General features: G+C 43.4%; 1 protein-coding gene across 3 annotated transcripts in view; it reads left to right on the top strand.

Moving 5' to 3' along the window:
• Window positions 1–18,891, top strand: part of MAP4K5 (mitogen-activated protein kinase kinase kinase kinase 5) — an 84,429-nt gene that overhangs the window by 21,328 nt on the left and 44,210 nt on the right. For all 3 annotated transcript variants that reach the window (XR_007774609.1, XM_050954600.1, XM_050954599.1), the window contains exons 3-4: window positions 2,035–2,092; window positions 18,639–18,729. Coding sequence is in view for 2 of the 3 variants with exons in the window: in XM_050954600.1 (XP_050810557.1) it covers window positions 2,035–2,092; window positions 18,639–18,729 (149 nt within the window). In the remaining variant the exon portion in view is untranslated. The remainder of the gene's footprint in view (window positions 1–2,034; window positions 2,093–18,638; window positions 18,730–18,891) is intronic.

An 18,891-nucleotide genomic window follows, 5' to 3' on the forward strand; every position in this document is an offset into this window, starting at 1 on the left:
TGAAGCAGGGATTAATTCAGGGAAGTTCTGTGGTCTGTGTTATGCTGGAGGTCAGACTAAATTATCACAATGATCCTTTTGGCTTTAAAAGCTGTGAATCAGTGCCAGGCACTTTCAGAATGCCAAAGAAGGTTGGCAGACTGCATCCCATGTAATTGGCATTTGCATAACATCCCTGTAGCAATGACAGCTATTGTTTACATGGAAAAGTAGTATCAGGAAGGGATATAGTGTGTTGTATGTTTCAACTTCTAAGAAATGCAGTTGAACAGCTGGAAGCAAAGAGGGGAAAAGCCAACACTTTGTGATCAGCCATTTCTCTGGGGACACCAGTAAGCGTTTCATGGGTCACAGTGTGAGCAAATCTGTCCTTGGTCTCTTATGGGAATCTCCATATTTCCTAATGGTATTGTCAGGCCTGCAATGTCAGGAAGACCCTTATCCTGTATTCTGACCAAGTCACCCTACGTCCGGCTTGGACACAAGATGCAGACTACTTCTGCGCTGATTCACTCAGTAGAAGTACAAAGGGATTCTCCCGCACTCTAGAAAGCCAGTTATGTGAAAGGTTATTCTCAGAAGCGGAGATAGTTTCCTCTGTGGGCAGTGGATAGCAATCTATGTTCTGCCTCCGTATCTTCTCTTCTGGGCTATTTGCTCAGCCTCTTGTCTTCAGTCGAGCTGCACTTGTTTACCATCTCTGCATGTCACTTGCAGTGGATGGTTCTGCGACCTTCAGTTGCTTGGATTTTGAAGGGCTGGTGATTGTCTTCTGTAGGTTCGAGGATCTGTCCTGACATGGAACCTTGGCTTAGTGTTGACCAAGATGAGGGATTCACCTTTAGATTCCTTGGGCTAGTGCTCCTTATTCTCCTCTCCCCCCCTCCCCCCCGTGTTAAAATCAGCATTGCTAATCTGGGGGAGGAGTGCGTTGTATGCTTCAAGGGTTGATCCTCTCTTCTCCTCATTCCAGGGGGATGAACTTGCTCTGTATCCTCATCCTAAATTCTTGCTCATCCATCTCAGGTTATCTATCTCCCAAATTCCTCCTGTAACCTCACTTCATATCCACGGTGCCCAGGGAAATGTGTGTTTCTCTTTTGGATGGGGATAAAACAACTAAGAATAGATTTCTTGTAACCTTTGGATGATCGGTGGAAAGGAAATGCCAATTCCATTCAGCACCTGCCTAAGTGAATTAAGCTGTACATCAAAAATAATATACCTTAGGGAGGGTGACAGCACCTGAGTGACTTAGTGCTCACTTTACTAGAGCTGAGATGGAAACATTTCACGGGGATTTCATTAATGCAGTCATAGAAATCTGCAGGGCTAATACCTGGGGTTCTAATCACATCTTTGTGCAGCACTACTCTCTTGTACTTTGAGAGAGCAGTTCTGTGATCCGTAATTAATTCAGCCTCCCTTCCCTGAGGGCTGAACTGCTCACTAGACTCACACAAGCAGGACAACGCAGAGGCTGCCACGGAGTGAAGATTAAGGTTGCTTATAAGAAACAGTGGCTATTTTAAGAGTGTTGCCTCTGCATAGTCTCACAGCTCACCTAATTTCCCCTCTGCATGAGAGTTCTACTTGCATAATGCTCTGGGTGTTAGTGGTAGGAAATGAGAGAGTGAGGACTGCACAGTCCTTTATAACCTCACCTCTGAGCGATTGGTGCTGTCCAGACAGGCTCCCTAAGGTTCTCACCTCAGCAGCCCTAAGGAGTACATCCCACAAGCATGAATGTATAGAGGCAGCAGTTGCAGGTAACTAATTGTATTTTTCTGAGTTTGATTAGGGTAAGTGTTAGCACGTTGGTGGCACCCCAAGACCCCAGCCAGGATTAGAGCCTATTGTGCTTGGAGCTGTACAATCATAGAAATAGACAATCTCTGCCCCAGAGGGCTTGCAATTAATTGCATTGTGCTGTTCTATTATACAAGGCTTCACTACGTAAAAGGCCATTGTTTATAAGGCTATGTCAGATGCCCTTGCATTATGATTAAATATGTCTTAACTTTCTTATTTTAGGCCAGAAATCTTCATACAGGAGAGTTGGCTGCTGTAAAAATTATCAAGTTAGAGCCAGGTAAGTTTTGCATTCTTTCCAAGTACTTTTGGGAGGCATATGATCTGTCATTAAACACTGCCAGTTCCCCTGTGTATTTGTTTTCACACAGCAGTAATAGGGCATTTGCATTTTATTACTATTCGCTGAAGAAGTAAGTGGTGATTGCAGTAGTTTCAGTGGTTAGGTTTCAGGAAATGCTACAGAATTATTTAAAGCATACACAATTACCTTTGGTTATTTCCTTTTTGTTGTTTCTCCTTCTTTCTTATCTATTTTATCTATCAGCTGTTAATTTATAACAGTAAGGTTTGTTTTATTAGTTTAAAAGCAAGCTTGAGGGCAGGGGGTGTTTTCCCTCCTATAGTGTCAGAGGGGTAGCCGTGTTAGTCTGAATCTGCTGCTTTCCCTCCTATAAACTGTTACAGAATAGCCTGTACATTAATGTTTTAATTCCTGTTTACAGAGCTAGTGTTCAAACCTCTCCTGCAGGCACGCCCCCCCCCCCCAAAGTATTCTGTGAGAGAGGCAGAGACAGAGAGGAACAGGCCGTGTAGCTGCCTTCCATCTCTCCTGTCCTTCCCTCCTGTCCCTCACCTCCACCAAGCTTCCTGCTTGGGATGCTTTCCTGGGCAGCCATGACTTCCTGTCCCAGTTCCTTTGATTGCAGCCTCCTCAGTTCCCATGGTCCGCATGAGTCATTGTGTGAGAGCAGAGAGGTAAGGGGCAGTGCAAGTTCAGATTGGGGGAATTGGCTAATACCCATTTAGCTGGGTTAGAAAAGCCAGTGTCTCACACCCCTGCACGTTAATGTACTGCCATTTTTCTGTCCTGGACTGATGAGAGCGCTGTAGATTTGATCCTCCCACCACCCTATCCCAGCGCAAAAAATAAGTCACTGCCCAGGATAGCTGTTGATCTGAAATCTGATCTTGGAGTCCTGCATGGAGAGATGAAATCAGGAAGAGTGTCCAGAATGGAAATTGGGATGGAACAATTAACCTATTCCTGAAGTGTGAGAGAATTCCAACTCCTCTCCCAAAATATAATCTGTACCACCCTTGAGCGTGCAGTGTTAATATCCCACTTCTTGCTCCCCTCTTCACTTTCAAATCCCTCCTTATACACCCCTACCTCGCTATAACGCCACCCGATATAACACGAATTCGGATATAACGCAGTAAAGCAGTGCTCCGGGGGGGGGGGGGGGGGGGGGGCTGCCCGCTCGAGTGGATCAAAGCAAGTTCAATATAACACAGTTTCACCTATAATGTGGTAAGATTTTTTGGCTACCAAGGACAGCGTTATATCAAGGTAGGGGTGTAATTATCTTCCACGTATCCTTTCTCTGTTTGTCACCCCACAACTTGCTCAGCCTGGCCTCTTGCACCATGATTTGTGTGGGATGCAGGACCTTCTTTGTTGAAGGTGCAGCTCTGCAGTGTGCTCTTTCCATACATCAGTTTGTTTTTGTGGCCTTCAGGGAAGGAGTACAAACTTTTGGGGGCGGGGCACAAGGAGGGGAGTACATATGTGGAGGGATGAGAGAGAGAGAGAGAGAGAGCACGTGCTCTCACTAGTGAGTGAGATTTTGTTTGCTGTTTCCTGGATTTTTATTTTTTAACTGTAAGGCACCCACAAGTTGTGAGCAATGGATTCCTAGAAATTAAAATGTATTTGTTGTCTATAGAACCCAGCTTAAAAATTAGTTAAGGCCTTGAAGGTCAGGCTAGATGGTCATGGTGGCATTTCTTCACACAATGCACAGTCAACCTGTGGAACACCTTGCCAGAGGTGGTTGTGAAGGCCAAGACTATAACAGCGTTTAAAAAAGAACTAGATAAATTCAGTGGCTATTAGCCAGGATGGGCAGGGATGGTGTCCCTAGCCGATTTCCAGAAGCTGGGAATGGGGCAACAGGGGATGGATCACTTGATGATTACCTGTTCTGTTTATTCCCTCTGGAGCACCTGGCATTGGCAACTGTCGGAAGACAGGTTACTGGGCTAGATGGACTTTTGGTCTGATCCAGTATGGCCGTTCTTATGTCCCTTCTGACCTTAAAATCTGAGTCTTCTGCAAAACCAGCCCAGCACATGTCTGACTAGGTTTGGATGGTTAGAACTCCCTATTCCAATGGCAGTGGCTCTGACAGCCCCTGCATCATGTTACAGAAACACCTTAATTCTAGTAGTCACACTCTCAGGGCCTATTTATCCCAAACTAGAGCTAATTACCTGCTTAGATATTGGAGAGGTAGAGAACTGGGACATGGGTCCTTTTCCCAGTTTTGTTTCTGTCTTGCTGTGTCACTTGGGAGAAGTCACTTCACCTTTCTGTGCCTCTTGTCCTCTCAACTCTTTCTGATTTCTCTGTTCAGACTGTAAGCTCTTTGGCATAGGGCCGGTCTCATACTTCGTGTCTATATAGAGTCCAGCACAGTGGAGGCTTGATCTCAGTTGGGGCCTCTAGTTATGTGCTGCTGCTACTAGCAATTGTTCATTGGCAAAATAGGAGGTTCTTGTTTACACATGTAAAATGCAGCTAGGGCTCTTTCTAATTATGTGATGTTAAAGAAGAGGAAAACAGAGTCAACATTAGTTTATACATAGATTCTGGTCAGCTTTATCCATCCACGTTTTCTTTTAGATAATATATCGAGCGGCACTAAATCTTTCTTCCCACACCCTCAGCTGATGTACCCAAAATCGTAACCTCAACTGGGGTTGTCAGCACTTACTGCAGAGAGCAGATGAGCCCCAACAGGTCCTGCCAGCCTGTAGTGGGAGAGTTAAAGGCCAAAGTGCTTGGCCCAAAGACGGGGGCAGGGCAATGTTTTTTTTTATGGAGAAGAGTAGGGTGGATTCAGCCTACTATGAATGCAGTAAAACTGGCCCCGTTGAGCCCGTAGGTTTCTGCTCCTGATCCAGATGAAATAGAGCAGATGCTTATATGTTTTTATGTGCTGCTTGGAAAGTTGTGAGCAGAGGCAGGGACTAAATCCTCTGCTGTTAGAGGGTGGTGTGGGGAGGGAAAGAACTTTCAGAAGCTAGAGATTGTCCTTGCCTGTGCTCTTCACTTTGAGTAGCAGAGTGAAACATACAACCATGTGAGGACCCATTTCACTACTGGGAATAACACTACTGTAATTAGCAATGGTGATTATAGCTTTGTAAATTTCACTGTACTGCTAGCCTGACGTGCCTCATGAAGTGACTACTTTTCAAGTGTTTTAGATAACTACAAACCATTGCTAGCATGAGTTCCTTCTTAGGCGGTGCTTGCACAGACTGCTGGTGAAGACCTTGTGGGGGTGTTATTTTTAAGGCTGGATTACAGTATTTCTTTATTCTCTGGAGTGTTTGCTCACATGGCCTCAGTGATGCAGTCTGTTTAGAATGCAGCAGCTCACATCTTGCAGGTAGACGTGGCTGTCTCAACATATCACTCTCATCTTATAAAAAATCTCTGCTTTGGCTCTGGGGGAGATTTTGTATTTATATAAAGTTTTTACTTATTCTGAATGTTTTAAATGGATGTTGTCCAATATATTGAGATGTTTCAGATTAAACAGTCAGGCTGTAGTACTGTCAGCCCTGGCATCAGGTCAATGCGAGAAACACTACCAATTAATCTTGGAGCTCTTGCAGAGAATACAACTCCTTTTAACCTAAACCCAGAGTGTAGCAAATATGCTATCTTCAGTACAGCATTGAAGACATTTGAGTATCTAAGCAGACGGAATGGAACATTTGGTGGTTGAGGTAGGGAGCTAAGTCTTTGCATTTAGGCCAGAGGACACAGCTAGAGATGAGATTGATAATATGCTGTTAAAAATTCTGAATGTTGCTGTCACTAGAGAAATGAAGGCGCTTGACTAACTTTGAGTTCTGTACAGTCCTTTTCAACTGAGAGGGATGGTCGCCGTAATAGGGGACCTCAGAGGAGAGGAAGGAAGCAACTGAGGAAAACAAAGAATGATAAGGCAAGTGGTTCATATATTTATAGAATCCAAGGCCTTAAGGGACCACTGTGATCATCTAATCTGACCTCATATATCACACAGGACAGAGAACTTCCCAAGCAGATCTTTTAGAAGAACGTCAAATTTTGTTTGAAAAATTGTTAGCAATGGAGAATCCACCACGACTCTGGGTAAATTACTCTCACAGTTAAATGTATACCTTATTACCAGTCTGAATTTGTCTAGCTTTAACTTCAAGCCATGTGTACTGAATCAGAGGTGAAAAGAGGCTGCCCAAAATCAGGTGATAGCTGAGAAATTCTCACTGTTGTATGGGACCGATGGAGAAGACAACCCAGAGAAAGAAGCTGCTTTAATTTTAGGATGGGAATGGTTTTGTGTTTTGTTCCCATAACCAGTCTAATGATAATAATTGGATTAGTAGGCAAAAGAAACGTGGAACTAAAACCAAGGTTGCAAAATTATTAAATTTCTTCTTCTACCTGCTTGTCCCCTTCCTCTAAACAAAAGAAACTACCTCCACCCCCCATTTAGAAGGCTTCAGTCCGAATTTGTTTGAACTTCTGTGCAGTGTGCTAGCTCAGCTGCCCTTGTTACTTAGACAGTGCTAATAAAATCGGACTAGACAGTGTTTTTCACTTCTTTTGGCACAGACTTTGGAGAGTGTTTAGCCAAAAATATTCTGGCCCAGTAGTGACATTTCCCAACATTCACTGAGTTCAAATGCTTCACATAACTTGAGAGCCAGCTCGATTTCAGAAACTAATTCTAACTGTACTCAATATTTTCAAGAGACCTGCGCAGAAGCCAAAATTATGTGAAACACAAAAGCCACTTCCTTGTATGGATTTAGCAGATGAACTAATGAAATAGTAGATGTAGGAGGACAATTATTTGTCAGTATGATTCTTCTCTGCAGAGCCTTCTCTTTAGGAAAATACAGTAAACATTACTTTTGAAATTAATGAGAATCTACATTGCAAATACTGCTGTACCTTTAAATAAAGACACTGGGAATATTTGACATATGTTTGTAATGCTCTAAATAAACCCTTTTACAAATTTACTGAAGTATCTAGTTGCTAGTGTTTTCATTTGGTTTAGGGAGAATTGGTCTGATGTCTTTATTTTTCTTGTAGAAATATTCTGTTTACGGCAAAGCAAGCTAGTTATTGTATTAGAAGTTGGACTATTGATGTATCTTGTAATATGTTAATTGAAGTTGGAAGTTCAGAGATTTTAATGCCATAGCAAATAACTGTCCACATGTGTGGTGTTTTGGTTTTCATAAGTTCAGAACAGGGTGTTTTATTCACAATATTAGTTTCTGCACTTTGTGATTCACATTCTGAAGTCACTTTCATTTTAATATTTGATCACATCTGTTGAACTATTACAGCCAGATCCTCAACCACTGTTCTGGCCTCTTTGGGCCATTCTGCAGTACACAGGAGCTGGAAAGCTGCCTTAATAAGGAATATGTTGGGGATTGAAAGAGGGTGAGGAGATATTGTTGGGACGACCATTGTATACTCTGGCAATCCCTGGCTGTGTAGTGGCTCCCAGGGGGCCGTTACCAGCTGGTGTAAGTAGGAGCAACCCTGAGACTGCTTTAACATATGGCTGAACTGGCCCTAGCAGCCCCCAAGATTGGAGGCGTATGAAAATGGCTTTAAGTTACCTTTGACTCTCCACCACCACCTTGTGCTGAGCGTAACCTTGCTGGACTTAAGAATTTGGTCCTTAGTGTGTGACCTTGTTAGCTTTTTTGTTTGTTTTTTTTTAAAAGGCTTCATGAGCTATGAAGTGGTATAGTGTTGGCCCTGTTGCCTTTCACTTCTGACACCTGGATTCAATGCCGACTTAGTCTGGTCCCATTCTGACCCTGGTCGATATCATTTCACTAGATGAGACCACTGTGCAATTTGACATGATAGATCATTCTTCGCTTACAACATACCCAGAACTGGAATGGGATGTTTCAGGGCAGTTTTAGGGGCACACTGGCGTTGTTTGAGAGAGACTGCACCTTAGCGTAAGGTGTAGTATAAGCAAGTTGATCAATATCGTTGGAGGTGGTTCATTGTCAGGGTGGGCCAGGACTCTGAACTGGCACTGAGCATTCTCTCTCTCGAGGGCTTGGCTGGCTCATTCTTTCTTTCACAGGCAGGGGTCTAATTGATCGCGATAGACGGGGTCGGGAAGGAATTCTCCCCCAGGTCAGACTAGCAGTGGTCTTGTGGGTTTTTTCATCTTCCCTGCAGCATGTGGGTGTGGGTCACTTTCCAGGATTATCTGGGTATAACCATTTCCCTGCCCTGTGGAGGCCTCAAGCATTGATGCTCCTCAGTTCCGCCTTGTCAATAACCTAGTCCCAGATTTGGACCTTAGCGTCCAAAATATGGGGGTTAGCATGAAAAACCTCCAGGCTTAGTTACCAGCTTGGACCTGGTACTGCTGCCACCACCCAAAAAATTAGAGTGTTTTGGGGCACTCTGGTCCCCACAAAAACCTTCCCTGGGGATCCCAAGACCCAAATCCCTTGAGTCTCACAACAAAGGGAAATAACTCTTTTCCCTTCCCCCCTCCAGGTGCTCCTGGAGAGATACACAGAAGCAACCTCCGTGAATCTAAGCAGAGGGAGTCCACCCTCTCTAATTCCAGTCCTGGAAACAAAAGCACTTCCCTCTTCACCCAGAGGGAATGCAAAGTCAGGCTAGTAAATCTAACACACACAGATTTCCCCCTGACTTCTTCCTCCCACCAATTCCCTGGTGAGTACAGACTCAATTCCCTGAAGTTCCTCACTAAAGAAAAACTCCAACAGATCTTAAAAGAAAGCTTTATATAAAAAAGAAAGAAAAATACATACAAATGGTCTCTCTGTATTAAGGTGACAAATACAGGGTCAATTGCTTAAAAGAATATTGAATAAACAGCCTTATTCAAAAAGAATACAAATCAAAGCACTCCAGCAACTATAGACATGTGAATACAAAACAACAAACCATTTTGTACTCACAACTTGGAAACAGAAGATTAGAAAGCAGGAAATAGAAAAATCCTTCTCTAGCTGAGAGAGATTCAGGCAGAAGACAAAGAACCCAGACACAAACTTCCCTCCACCCAGAGTTGAAAAAAATCCTGTTTCCTGATTGGTCATCTGGTCAGGTGCTTCAGGTTACTTTTTTTTCAGGTGAAAGAGACATTAACCCTTAGCTATCTGTTTATGACACGCCTATTCTCTGCCTCTGGCCCATAGTGGTCTATTCTCCTGTGGGCTGTACTACTTGGGTCTCATTTATGTAGTTGGGTTAGTTTAGGGGTTGTTGGGGTGTGATATACAGGAGGTCAGACAAGGTGGTCTGGTGCTCCCTTCTGGCCTTAATCTCTGTGACAGTAACCTTCAGCTTCATGAGCACCCAATTCAAACAGCTTTTGAACAGACCAACCTGTCTTCAGGATATACAGAAGGCAGAGCAGAAGCAACAGAGTGTTCTTAATTGCTGTTGATGATGCAGAAGGCATGCGGTAATGCTCTGTTTTATTTAAATTAATGCAATAAAAATACCAAGTGCCCTGAAACGTATTTCTTGAAATCTGGTGTCATTTTATTAGTTTGATTATTACATATTGTGCATCTTTCTACAGTGTTCTCACAATTCACTATTCTTATGTCAGATAGCTACATGTCTAGGTTATATTTTCCATTCTCAGCTTAACCTTTTACTGACTATGTAAAGGGGCACTCACCTCTTGAGTGCCTCATTGTGGCTGGGAGTGGTATTGCAGTCCTCCTCTCACCCCGATGCCTTCCGCAAGCTGCTGACTGACTATGGTGGGTCCTGAGCGGCATGGCCCTCCAGCCAAGTCACAAAGTCTGAATGACACCCTTCCAGCATGTTAAAGAGTCAGTTAACAGTCTGTCTGCTCTCACTAGGGTCTTCAGCTCTGGCTCTGGGCCACTTAAATTCAGCCTTTTGTTCAGGCTCCCAAATAAGCTCCATCCCCTTCTTGGGGTTTATGCCACTTTGTGTGTGGCCAGGAGTGGAGTCCAGACCCACCACTAATATCAGCTCCAGCCCAACGATCCTATAAACAGCAACCATGTAGTGCTTGAATCAGTTTGTTGCTGCTTCTTCCCTGAGCATCTTCCTACCCGGAACCTGTAGGTTCACCGATATTTCAGTGCTAAGGTTCTTAGGTTCTCTCCCTGCAATCTCAGCTATGAAAAACGCAGCCAGAAAACAAACTCTGGCTGTCCCTCAGGTCCCTTTGCCCAGAGAGGAGTGTCCTTTCTCACTTCTCTTGTTCCAGGTGGGAACTGACCTCCTAAGGCGAGGCAGCTCCTTTTATCAGGACTTACAGGGCCTGACTGGCTGTTGCTAGTTTCTCTAGCCCTTGGAGGATTTGGTCTATGGTTTCCAAAATGGTTATCTCTTTAGATAAGATTTGAGAACCCACTTTTGCTGCTCTCTTCCTCTCAGCTTGCCACTTCTTGGAGCGGGGGGGGGGGGGGCGGGGGACAATAGGACCCCGGGGCCCAGCAAGGAGTCGCAGAGGCCGAACACACCCCATCACAGACTGGTACAGAATTAATGAAATCAAGAAGGCAGCCAGCATGGGAAGTGGTTGAGGACAAAATGAAACTGGGAGGAAAGTTGGGCATGAGACCGTTCAGAAAACAGAATGGAAAGCGTGAGACTTGGGAAGAAGGCAGACTCGGGGACATGTCCACTGTTCCATGGATGTGTGAGTTTCAGGAGCCTGAATGCATGTGGAGGAGGGAGGGAGGGAAGTAATGGGATCCAGTGGTTTGAGGTGAGACTAATTGTATTACATTCCCAGAGCCTCACACCCACTGATGCTTCCGTAGGCAGAGTCCCTGAAGCCACTCAAACTGACTGCCTGATGCAGTTCCTTCTAGTAATCCCACTGAGTGGAGGTGGCAGGCAGCTCCCTAGCTGACTAACAGCCCTGGGGAAGGAGTGACCAGGATCAGCATATCTCAAAGGGATCATGTGTCTGACTGCTCTGAAGGAACTCTAAGATGGAGGCCATTAGGCCAAAGACAACCTCCTCCCCCATCAACAACAACCACATCTTGACTTTATTCCTTGGGAAGAGTCTCATTCTGCTCCACCCATCCTCTAGCCAGGACCAGAGTCCAGCTGCCTTACATGAGAGTGAGAGGCACAAGGTGATCCCGCAAATCTCCTAGATGCTAGAGGGCCCGTGAAGGGAACCTTAGGCACAGCACTGGGGTTCTGGAAAACTAGACCGTCCAAGTAGGTGATATATGCCGCACTGTTATGGCTGTGTCAGCCCCTGGATATTAGAGAGACAAGATGGATGAGGTGATATCTTCTACTGGACCATCTTCTGATGGTGGGAGAGACAAGCTTTCGAGTTACACAGAGCTGCTGTAATGATCGGTTCTGAATAGATTTTATGTCAGCTTAGATGACAAGCAACATGGTTACAGTCAGAAGCCAGATACCTGCACATATCTCTGGAAGGGGAGATCAAAGCACTAAATTCCACTTTAAAAATAAAAATCTGCGCATTGTGAAACCTACATCAGTCATCGGCACAGATCGGACCCCTGATTGGATTCACACATTGGGTTTGGAATGATTTTTTTTTCCTAATATTGAATGGGATGGGGAGATCTCTGTAAATTTCTCTAGGGGTTTAGTGAGGTCTGAATATTGTACCTTGGGCAGCTTTGCTGTGGAGTTTGCACACTGAGAGGAATTGTTGTAATAACTTATCCCAAGACACTTTTCTTGCTTTTTCTGGGACATCTAATTGTTCAAATACAAACACTTGAAAAATGGCACAGTTCAAGTCATTAGTCACTTCCTGAGCTGGAATTTAGCCAAGGGACCCCACCACTGATAAAACACAAGAGAGATCTTTAATGGGGGCAAATGTTGCAAACTGCTCACTTGCATTTCACTGCCTTGAGTTTGATGCTGGCACAACGGTTCTGCAAATGCCACTTCTTCTAGCACCTTTGGAGCCCCATCTACAATGATGGCTTGTGGCAAAATAGATAAAATTATTTGCCTTATGGGTGTTATTCAGCAAGCTTGTGTGTAGCTGCTTCTGATCTGAAGGCATGCTTTGTATCATTCATTATCCCTCTGCCAGCAAGTCTAATATGGCTTCCTAACTCGTGTAGCTTGCAGTGCTAGCATAGATCAGGAGTGCTGGCAAACTAGCTGGCGGGGTGCATTTTTCTCCCAGTGCTCCTGGCCAACTCTGGAGTGTTGGCAACCCTGGCAAACCCCTTTCCTCTCAATTGCAGGGCTGGCTTTAGGAGATGTGGGGCCCAATTCGAATAGTTTTGATGGGGCTCCGGCAGGGATGACTAAAAAAAAAAACCCACACGTGAAAAAACATGTGAGGCTTGTACTCACTGGGAGGTGCTCCGAGTCTTCGGCAGCACTTCGGCAGTGGGTCCTTCACTTGCTCCAGGTCTTCGGCAGCACTGAAGGACCTGTCGCCGAAGACCCAGAGCAAGCGAAGGACCCGTCGCCAAAGTGCTGCCAAAGGCCCGAAGTGCTGCCAGGTGAGTAAAAATTGAAAAGGCGCCTCTAGTCAGGGAAGGGATTCTCACTGGGCGCGGGGCCCTCCTAGGCGCGGGGCCCGATTCGAGGGAATTGGTGGAATAGGCCTAAAGCCGGCCCTGCTCAACTGCATGTGGGCCCAAGAGCTGCTGTGGCTCTTCTCAGCTCTGTCCATTCCACACACACACACTCTCTCTCTCTCTCCCTCCCCCCCCCCCCCCCCCCACACACTGAGATCGTGCAGATCCCATTTTATTAAAACAATAACTATCTATTTGTCCAAAGGGAATCACTGAAAATGTGACCCAGAGTCAGTCCAGGAGGGCTGCAAGGGAGTGGATGTATCCCTGGCTTCCCGGGGTGCATGTGTGGCTCCTTACACAGGATGGTACCCTTCATAGCAGGGCAGTGGAACAAATGAAAATGTGATCAAGAGTGAATATACCTTGTAAACCATAGACATTATGCCCCTGCTCTGAAGAAGTGTGTGCTCTGTGTATGTGGATCCAGGATGGACCAACACCGGATCTAGGATGGCTGGTCAGAACTAATGCTGGATAGTTAGGCTAATTCTAAAACTTCAATTGCAACTGGTTTCTAGTGCAGATGGGGAGGGAGGCAGTGATTCTTGTTCTTTTTGCAGATACAGATTAACACAGCTGCTACTCTGAAACCATTCAAACACTGTGTGACTTAAATTACCAGGCTCTAACTTGCCTAGCTTATGAGTTCTGGATGGGATCGCGGCACAAGGTGGTATGGTTACAGATTTAAATAGTCTATTCTGTAGCACAGTTGGTAGGGAGAAGAGCAGATTGTTGAGCCAAATGGAGCAGGTTCAACCACCAGTTTTGATCTGGGGAAAGTACTTTATATTGTGACTGCTCTTCTGTATGCTCTGCGTTTAACTATACAGATACAATTACATAGTGTTAGCAAGTTGCAGTGAGTCACCATGCTGCTTGCATGATTTACAACAACTCCCCAAACCGGCTTTTTGCTCAGTGTGCTGCATAACCTATAATTGCAAACATATGAGTAGACGAAAGTACATTTTTCCAATAACATGTTGTTTAGCACGAAGTGATCTCCTGATGACTAAACCAGAAGTAAATTGTTTTGCAAGGATATATTGTCATCAGCTATGTTGCTTAAAATCAAGGTCTTATTTTCACTTTCTGTCTTCCTCCAAATGAAATGTTAAGAGCAAAGTATTGTTGTCATGTCATATTGCTAATTTCCTTCACTTCATTCTGGTACGAGCTTAAGGAATAGTTCATCTTGGCCTCCCCATCTTTTCCTTTTCATAGTCTGTCCAAGATACTGCCACCTAGAGCCTCTTGCTCTCCCACTATTCTAGCAGCTTTTCCGCTTTCCTCCTGTATGCACTAATTCCCTTATTCTTTTGAAATTCCACCTCCTCCTCCCTTTAAAGTTCTGCATAACTCCTCGCCTATCTACATATCTGACCTCTCTTTAGTCTCCATGTACTCCATCTGGTTCTTTCCCTACTGCTCTGTTCTTCACACTTCCTTTCTCATTGTCCACTACAGTCTCTCTCAACATCCAGCAAGCACCTCCTACCTCCTCCTTTGGACCCCTTCTAACACCCTCTTTGCTAGGCAAGGTCTCTGTAAGGCTGCTACCTATGATTGTGAGGTGTTTAGGGTTGGGACCTTGTTTGATCATCTCTTTGAAATACAAGTGCAATGTATATTCAAGTCTCTGTTCATGAATAGACAATTGATGTGAAGACATTTCTGTTAACAAGGGATTTGGCATCATTTGATGTGATGCAAACAGCTGGAGAACTGATATTGTTATCTGGAGAGACACTGTGGGTGAGGTAATGTCTTTTATTGGACCAGCTTCTGTCTGTGACAGAGAAACTTTCGAGCCCCACAATCTGAGGAAAAGTTCTGTGGATGTGAAAGCTCACCTCTTTCACCAACAGAAGTTGGCCCAGTAAAATATACTATCTCAGCACTTTGTGTCTCTCATATCCTGGAACCAATAGGGCTACAACTACACTGCAAACATTGTTATCTAGCGAAAGATAATGCCTTCCTGGTGCTGATTTCTTCCTTCAAACGTACTCTTTTGGATTTGATGTTGACCTTCTTTAAAAGTGACATTAATTTTGAAATGCTCCAGTCTGTTATACATAAGTGTTTTAACAGTTTCTTGTAGGAAATTTGTCAGAGACTGGAGTGAATTAATCCACTTGACTCAAACCCAAAATTCCTCTGTTCACAGTAATAGTTTTAGGCAGGTGCATGAATTCATGCCGAAATTCAGTATGATCATAGGGTAACGCCCCGTACAGTACAAAGTGTGTGCAGAACTTGATCATCTGGTTTATAGAAATTGCTTTATTATATTTATTTAGCTTGCAATGTATAAACAAAAAAGAAAGGCTATCTCAGGTGCTTGGCTTCGGGCACCTCGAAGACTCTCCTCTAATGTGATGTTTTGAATTTCACCTTTCCAGGAGACCATTATGCTGATAATGTTTTTTCCATGCCTGCTTGTCCACCCCAGTGAGGCCCTTCTTCATATACTAAATATTCAAAAGTTCTTGTGGTTTTACTTGAAGCACGCTAAGGTTCTTAGACAGCTTTCTCCACCTCTTGTTTTACCTCACACCCCTTCCTTGCGCAATGCTGTTAACAGTAGGACTATGTCTAAATAGCTGGCTGGCTACATTTCAGATTGCTATGACCTGACTGGCTATATCAATGCTCATTTGATCGGTAGCCATGTGGGCCTCACTCAATACGTTTGCTGAGTATTATTGCTTAGGTTCAGCGTATAGGATAGTTGAGAGGGGAGTCCAAACACTCTGGTCTTCTAGAGCTCTTCTTTTGGGATAGCTCTTATTTGAACTGGCCAGTTGTATTTGAAGGTTTCCCATTTGCTTGCGTTCTTCAGAGGATACCTGTCTCCTGTCTCAGTCATTAGGAAATACCCCTGATGGTGTCTTAAAATCCCCTCAAAGAACCTTCCTCTTCAGAGTTGGTATTTTTGCTGTTGCTCTTGGTTGTAGCCTTAACTCTGCATGTAGTGGCACCATGAAAGAGCAAAGAAAAAATATCCTGTCTTTTTTTTTTTTTTTAATTCACTTCATCTAAACTCTGGGTACAGATACCTTAATCATCATCATTTTTGTTACATGATGTCACTACAAGGCCGAGTTAAGGTTGTTTGGGTACCTTAACTATGCAGTTCTTGTTTTTCCACTCCATGCATCTGATGAAGTGAGTTTTAGCCCACAAAAGCTTATGCCCAAATAAATTTTAGTCTCTAAGGTGCCAAAAGGACTCCTTGTAGTTCTTGTAAGTGTAACTCTTCATTTTCTGGGTTTGTACTGCAAGGCTATGGGATAACTGCAATAAACCTGTAATGCTTTTTACCCTTGTTATGGATATATGCTCTCAATCCTGACTCCATCTTAATGTGGTTTTGTCTTGGAATTTAAATTCCATCTGTTGCCAAAGCAGCATCTGGCTGCAGAACATGCATTTAAAATGTACATTCCAAAATTAGGCCCCCAATCACACTCTTCCTTAAGCACCATCACCAATCCCCTTTGTGCCCTCTTTTCCTGGTTTCCATTGCAAGAAAGTGGCCATAGTAATGTTGGTGCCCCATCATTTAGGGTCTGATCCAATCCCTGTTGAAGTAAGTGGAAAGATTCTCATTGACTTAATTGGAGCTGGACCAGGTCCTTCCTGCAGATATCATGATATGCTATTGTTGAATAAAATCTGTGAGCAGAGCAACCTAGAGATGGACTGTAGGGTTTGTTTTGTTTGGGAGAGGGGAGGGGAGCGGAGACAAATTGATATTATTAATTTCTAGTGCCAACATTTTAGATTGCAGTAAGGCACAAAAAGTTTACATAATATACCTGGGGAAACACTATTGATACTCATTTAGAAACAATATTTTCTTAAATGTAATTACATGCCTGTAACTTGTCTACTGTTTCACTCAGCTTTTCCATTTTGAACCTGTTTGCAGAGGGTTATAATTTCTTTAGAGTGAAAGTTAGCATTAATGATCTAAACCTGTGAAGATTTATTACTAAAAATTCTCACATAGGGAAGAATTGATGTTTTGAATGTCTTGTCTTCATGCCTCTTGTCTAAAAAGAATATCTTAAGTGAATCCATGATGTAGATCAGTATTTCTGGCTTATTTTAAAGGAGTGTTGTGAAATCATATGCTGTAAATCAGCTGCTTCTTTACCCCCTCACCCCTATCTTGCTAATAACACCTTGGATTTTTGAGATTCTTGCTTCTAATTTTAGTTTTTAAGTTTCTGAGCTTGGATGCTGAAAATCAAACCCACCTGTCTAATGTTTGCTTGTTTACACTCAGTTACAAGTTCTTGGGCCCAGACCTTCAAAGGGATTTAAGTGTTTAACTCCTGTTGATTGAGGATCTGAGCCTTAGCACTGTAATGTTTGGGTTCTAAATACTACTGGGGAATGTTTGTTTTAAAATTATTATCCATCGGAATGACCTAGTATTAAGCAAACAGTTCTAGTGTTTCCTTCTTCTTCTTGTTGTTTGTTTATTAAACCTTTTTATACAATTAAAATTATGGGACAAATTTCTTTTAACATCCCTTTATATTTATATGGTGGATATATCAAGGGCAGAGAACAGCCTCATTAAGTGTTTTCTAATTACAATGCATTCAAGACAGACATTGCTTAAGATGCATAATTTTGCTTGTATAACCACTATGCTCCATCATTTTAAAATGCATCTGTAGCGAGGAGATCAGAGTTTGGGACTCTGACTCTGGCCTGCTCTCTTGGTCATCAGTGACTGAGGCTACGTCTACACTACAGGATAAATTCGAATTAGCTTAAACCGATTTTATAAAACATGCCTCTTGTCTAAAAAGAATATCTTAAGTGAATCCATGATGTAGATCAGTATTTCTGGCTTATTTTAAAGGAGTGTTGTGAAATCATATGCTGTAAATGTATTATCTATAATAAACAGATATTATAAAGTCGATTGTGCGCGTCCACACTAAGCACATTAATTCGGTGGTGTGCGTCCAGGGTCCGAGGCTAGCTTCGATTTCTGGAGCGGTGCACTGTGGGTAGCTACTGTAAAATAATGAGGCCCATAACATCGATTTGCGTCCACACTAACCCTTAATCTGATATAGTAATATCGATTTTAGCGTTACTCCTCGTTTTGTAGGAGTACAGAAATCGATTTAAAGAGCCCTTTAAATTGATATAAAGAGCAGTGTAGTGTGGACGGGTGCAGCGTTAAATCGATTTAATGCTGTTAAAATCGGTTTAACAGCGTAGTGTAGACCAGGCCTGAGAGTGCTGGGCTGGTGATACGCTGTCCCCCAGAATTAATTGGAAGTGGAATACTTTAAAAAATAGTTTTTGTGGTGTCTGCTCTCAGGGGGGACCATTTCCTTCCACCTTCAGGGCTTTTGAATTACTGGTACTATACACCCACCCTCCCCCATCCCTGCAAATGAAGAGTTAGAATAACCCCCTGCAGAACCAGTTAGTTCCCTTCCTAAAGTAGCCAGAGGAGCTGCTGGAAAGCATTTTATGATGTTCCCATAAAACTCTGAGTACTGTCTTTCCAGAGTACTCCCAGTGCTTGCTGCCTAGTGTCTGAACTGATCTAGTGTCTTAACTGATCATATTGCAGGCTACCTCTAGACTGCCAGGCCAGCTGTTCTCCACTGGTCTTCCAGAAACATTTTGGTGTCATGCAAACCATGTAAAAAAGATTGGAAAGTGAAAAGGAGGACATGTATGGATCACTGATATTGAATAGAATGATGTTGGAAACTCTCAAAAAGAATCAGCAGCTGTCAAAATACAGTGGGTTGGGGTTTCATAATTATGTGCATGTTTTCAGACCTTTTCAAGCTCTTGATCACTTCCCTGGTTTATGTATAGGTCTGTGTTTTATGTATGTTGTTGCCGTGACTGTGCCATCTCTTGTTTTTCAGGAGATGATTTTTCATTGATACAGCAAGAAATCTATATGGTTAAAGAATGTAAACACTGCAACATTGTAGCCTACTTTGGAAGCTATCTCAAGTAAGTCCTGTTTAATTGTGTGCATTTCTACAACTCTTCCTCTCCGGGGAGTACCACCTTTATCCTCCCCCAGTCCCACTCTCATCTGGGCCCTTGATTCCTAGTTGCCTTTTTAAATAGTCACTATATTGCGCCATCTCTGCTAGCCAGAAACCTTCTCCC

The sequence above is a fragment of the Gopherus flavomarginatus genome, chromosome 5, assembly GCF_025201925.1.
Source record: "Gopherus flavomarginatus isolate rGopFla2 chromosome 5, rGopFla2.mat.asm, whole genome shotgun sequence".
Taxonomy (NCBI): domain Eukaryota; kingdom Metazoa; phylum Chordata; order Testudines; family Testudinidae; genus Gopherus; species Gopherus flavomarginatus.